Source organism: Sinocyclocheilus anshuiensis, unplaced genomic scaffold, assembly GCF_001515605.1.
Source record: "Sinocyclocheilus anshuiensis isolate Anshui unplaced genomic scaffold, SAMN03320099.WGS_v1.1 scaffold1452, whole genome shotgun sequence".
Taxonomy (NCBI): Eukaryota; Metazoa; Chordata; class Actinopteri; order Cypriniformes; family Cyprinidae; genus Sinocyclocheilus; species Sinocyclocheilus anshuiensis.
The window spans coordinates 620,217-625,307 of NW_015544231.1; the positions used below are offsets into that span (position 1 = coordinate 620,217).

At 39.4% G+C, this 5,091-nt stretch overlaps 1 protein-coding gene and 1 long non-coding RNA gene across 2 annotated transcripts in view; both read left to right on the forward strand.

The window, feature by feature from the left end:
• Window positions 1–219: 219 nt before the first annotated feature.
• On the forward strand, window positions 220–2,660 carry LOC107697495 (uncharacterized). Its single transcript, XR_001635198.1, has 3 exons — window positions 220–633; window positions 754–911; window positions 2,496–2,660. It is a non-coding gene; the product is annotated as an uncharacterized LOC107697495 (long non-coding RNA).
• A 631-nt stretch (window positions 2,661–3,291) lies between these two features.
• Window positions 3,292–5,091, forward strand: part of LOC107697503 (uncharacterized) — a 38,037-nt gene continuing 36,237 nt past the window's right edge. Inside the window, exons 1-3 of the mRNA XM_016498307.1 lie at window positions 3,292–3,449; window positions 4,274–4,339; window positions 4,410–4,533. Of these exons, the coding sequence (XP_016353793.1) occupies window positions 3,437–3,449; window positions 4,274–4,339; window positions 4,410–4,533 (203 nt within the window). The 5' untranslated portion in view covers window positions 3,292–3,436. The remainder of the gene's footprint in view (window positions 3,450–4,273; window positions 4,340–4,409; window positions 4,534–5,091) is intronic.

The following is a 5,091-nucleotide window of genomic DNA, read 5'->3' on the forward strand; positions in this document are numbered from 1 at the left end:
CAACATAACAAAACGTGAAAAAAATGAAGGGGTATGAATACTTTCGCAAGGCACTGTATATTAATTACAGTCCTCATCTCAGCAGGTGGCGGACATGCACTATAAGTTAGTTTGCCAGCCGCCGCTAAGACGAAAGAAGAACAGCGCAGAGCAGCAGAGGGCGTGTGATTTCTGTCTGTTGTCCTGTAGGCCAGAAGAACGCGTGCGTGTCGTGTGTCTGTGACAGCAGCAGCAGCAGCGGACTCGGCCTCGGCCTCCAGGGGCCCCGAGCTCTTCTATGGGTGTCTCAAACAGAAGGCTGCACACATTTAAATTCAGGAAAATAAACTGAAAGAAGGAGTCGGTACTGATCATCTGAATCTTAGGATGCAGCCTTCTGTTCGAGAAGCTCCTCGTGCTCGCTAAAAGTGATTAGAACCAGTTCAAAAAACGACTCGGAGGTTATGTTACGCTGGAACGGGCTTGTCCACATGTTTGAGCGCTGCACGACAGAACAGATCATGACGTCATCTTGAACTTATTTCCATCTACAATACTTATTTTTTTTTACATTTCTATCAGCCAATGATCATTCTAAAAGAAAAAGTCCCGAGTATAGATCAGTGACTGATTGACGGATAAACCGCGAGCTCTGTCAGTTAATGTTCTGGTGATTTTGCTTCAGTGTACAGTTTGTTAATATTGTGCAGAGCATACAGTCGAAGTAAACTTCATCATTCAGCTGAACTGCTTTCTACCACCCTTATCCTGCAGGCATGGTGAGATTATAGATTCCTTCAATCTAAAAACAAAGAAGAATCGAGAACAACAGTGAGGACTCGACTGCCCTAGCTTTCGTGCTCTACACTTCCACTGACACGAGACACGAGCGAGCTGAGAACTGCGGTAGCCGCGCTCTGCTGGACTTTCAGGTTGGTCTTTGTGCGCATGCGTCAGACCGCTGCGTCGCGTCACTGTTTATTCGCGACAGGAGCGTTGCGTTTTTTAAAGAGGTCGTGTAAAGTTAAAATTGGTTTCGAACTCATTTCGAAAATAAATTCGTTTCTTTCGTATTTTAACTGCGTTCGTGAACGGCTCCAATGGCCATAAATAATACGATTACTGTCTGAATTATGTATTTTTTATTTAGCTATGGGCACTTTTGCCACTCTTACTAGTTTAATTAGTCTACTAACAATTCTCAAAAATACAGTATGTGTAGATATATTACAGGACATTTTGTTTATTTTTCATAAACAGTCGACGTAATTTTCACCACAAATTATGTTTTAGGCTTAAAATATTAAGAAGAAAAAAAACTACCTTTTAAATAAGTGGTAACGCTTTACAATAGGATCGCATATGTTAACATTAGTTAATGCAGCATGAACCAGCAATATGTGACCCCCGACCACAAAACCAGTCATAAGGGTCTATCATCTGACAGCTGAATAAATAATCTTTCCATTGATGTATGGTTTGTTATGATAGGACAATATTTGGCTGAGATACAACTATTTGAAAATCTGGAATCTGAGGGTGCAAAAAAATCTAAATATTGAGAAAATCATCTTTAAAGTTGTCCAAATGAAGCTCTTAGCAATGCATATTACTAATCAGAAATTAAGTTCTGATATATTTACGGTAGGAAGTTTACAAAATATCTTCATGGAACATGATCTTTACTTAATATCATAATGATTTTTGGCATAAAAGAAAAATGTATAATTTTGACCCATACAATGTATTGTTGGCTATTGCTACAAATATACCCCAGCGACTTAACACTGCTTTTGTGCTGCAGGGTCACATGTTTTTTGGGTTAAAAAGTGAAGTAAAAGTCTGAAATAACTATATTTATGTACTATAGGACCAATAACAAATAAAGCTTCTAAAAGATTTTTGTTTTTGAAAATCTTTCCAAATGAATGTTATGCATATTTTTGAGTTGGGAATAATGTTTAAACAAGTTACATTTGTTAAATAACATTTCAAAGTGTTTAATTTCAGTTTTTTAACTTTACCACCAAAAAAACAACAAAATGTCAGGTGGTGCGACCAAATATTTGTACATTATATTTATATTCCTAATTTTATTTCTAAGTGAAATCTGAGCAAAGTTACCCTTAGAGTATCTACGGTTATATTTTGTAGCTGTGTATTTGATTCATATTCATTTAGAATTATTGCATAATAATGGCTGGGTATTTAGTCATTTCAGCATCTGATTTTATTCAAATTAAGAATTTACACGGTTGCTTTTTTTTTTTCATTTCAATTACATATAAAAATACAAATGCAAGTGTTTGATCAGCAGTCTTTGTTGAAGTAGTGAACTGCTCAAAAATGTAAGAACGAGTGCAATAGATTGATTAGACACAACGTAATCAATTGTGATTGAATAACAACAGTTATGTTTCATATTGATACAAAAAAAATAAAAAATCACCAGCTTAAGTATGCTGCAGCGTGAAACACTCTTGTTTCTTCTGACACGCGTGTGTTCTCTGTAACAGGATCTGAGTGTGCTTCTGAAGAGCTGATTTTCCTGCTCGGTCTGGATGCCTTCAGCATCATGTGGTTGTGAAGCACCTGTCTGGAAATGTACAGCATATTTGTGTTGAATGTAAACAAGGATTAGTTTGAAGAGGAGAGGCCAGACATGACAGCTTTTCATCTGCACCAGCTACTTTTTCTGTAAATAACATATCTGGACATTCATTTAAACAATTACATGTCTCTCTCTCTATTTCTGCCTCTGTATATAGTGCATTATGTAATTTTCTGTTTTTCTTATATTAGTGTTATGTTCCATCTCTACGGTGTGTGTCTGCACTATGTCTGTACTTTCTTCTGCACTGGAAGCTCCTGGCATCAAGACAAACTCATTGTGTGGTAAACATACCCGACTTCTCATTTTGTTTGGTCTGGGGATAATTAAATGATCAGGATGGTGATTTCTTCAAAGTGAGTTTTTCAGCGCTAGGACAGAAATGTCAGCCTGCATCATCAGTTCTCAACTAACGTTATTACAGAAGGATTGGTTTGTATAACTTTTACTTGCTAATTAGCTGCCCAAGCTGTAGATAAGATCAGCGAAGTTGAAAATGTAAAAACCAGGCACCGTCAGATCAGTTCTATTCATTTAAACTCGGTTGTAAATAAACCGAATAGGCTGAACTTGCTTCTGTTGAGAACTGTTTTGATGATGAGAAAGCGTGGATGTGTTTGTGGGCGGGGCGTGTGGGTGGCCCCGCCCACCGGCTGTGCATTATAAATGAGCTCCGCTGTCGGCGGCGGCGAGGCTCCGTGTGAAACGCGCGGAATGGGCTCAACATGGCGGAAACTCTAGCGCTTAGCCCGGTTCTTACCGTCTCTCGGTCCCGCTGCAGAGCAAGTTTCTTCTAAAGTTTCCCAGAGGAGTTCTTCTGGAAGAGACCGTTAAGCTGCGGTGAAGATGAACGGCGCAGGTAAGCGGCAGTTTGGAGTCTGCTGAGTGGAAGCCCGCCACTCGATACAAAACAAACGGTCTTTACATCTCGCATTTCTGACTTTTGTGTGACATGAACTCGCATTTCTGAGAAGTGAAGTCGGAATCGCGTGATATGAACTCACAATAACTGAAAATTGAGTGTTCACTATTGTCCTTTTGCATTGTTGACGCTATTTTCCTGCTTGATACTGTAAAGCTGCTTGAACACAATCGGTTTTGTCAAAAACGCTATATAAATAAAGGTGCCTTCGCTTCACAATTGTGTTATAAAGTCAGAATTGCGTGGTATAAACTCGCAATTGTGAAAAATAAACCGTAATAAACTACGAAATTTTACCGTACATTTCTGCTATATGGACATCAACTCGAGATAGTCACCACTAATAAGCTACTAAATATAATCTAGAAACTTTAATTTTCTGTAAATCTGCTTTGCGACGATTTGCTTTGTGAAACGCGCTATACAGATAAACCTGAATTGAATTGAAATAAAGTCACAATTGTGAGATCTAAACTCGCAATTCTGAGAACATGTCAGTTTTTTTTTATCTCCTCAGAAATGGACTTTATAACTTGCAATTGCGAGTATATCTCAATTCTGAGGAAAATGTCCAAATTCTGAATTTATTTCTCGTAATTATAAGCATATCTCACAATTCTGAGGAAAAAGTCAGAGTTGTGAGATGTAAACTCTCGATTACCGCTGTATTTATTCAGTGGTGTAGACATGCTGATTTGTGACGCACTGTGAGTGTAATGCTGGTGTATAGAGGTGCAGCTAGAGGCTGTGTGTTGTTTCAGAGCTCCAGGCCCCTGCAGCCCTGCCCTCAGATCACCTGCTGCGCTCCGGAGCGGTCATATTCCCCGGTAAGAGCCGCTGCGGTCACTCGCCCGCTGCTGTGTGTGGGCTCGCTCTGATGGAGCTCTGTGTCCGCAGGTGCCTTTGACCAGCACGGCTGTCCTCTGGTGGTGTTTCCAGCTGAGGCTCAGGGTAAACTCCCAGAGGAGCTCAGCAGAGAGGAGCTGTCCCACTTCATACACTACTGTCTGCGCCTGCACAAGTATGACACACTCCGCTTTCACTCCGTCTAAACGTGTGGCGTAAGAAAACAGAAGTCTTGAAGAATCTGCAAGCTGCTTTTTTCCATATAATGGTGCCGATTCATGCTGCCGAGCTCCCTAAAGGACACAAGGCATGTAAATAGCAAGTCTGTTTGTCCCATTAGCTCTCTAAAATAGTTTACAACATGCGCGAGTATCAATCGTTTTTAGCGTCATAAACATCAAACCTGTTTTTGTTTTGTTTTTTGTTTTTTTTATGCAGCTTTGTGTAGGACCAAGTAGATGCGTTTATTTATTAATGGGAATGAATTTGGCATTACATCACTTGCTCACAAATCAATCTTCTGCAGTGAATCCAAACAGCTGATAAAATTTTCACTGGAGGAAGCGTTATTATGGATTATGGACTATGGTATTTGATTTAAAGGGGTCATATGATATGAAGGATCATTATTTTGTGTATTTGGTGTAACAGAATATGTTGACATGCTTTAATGTTAAAAAAAATACATTATTTTTCAAATACTGTACATTATTGTAGGTCCTCTATGCCCCGC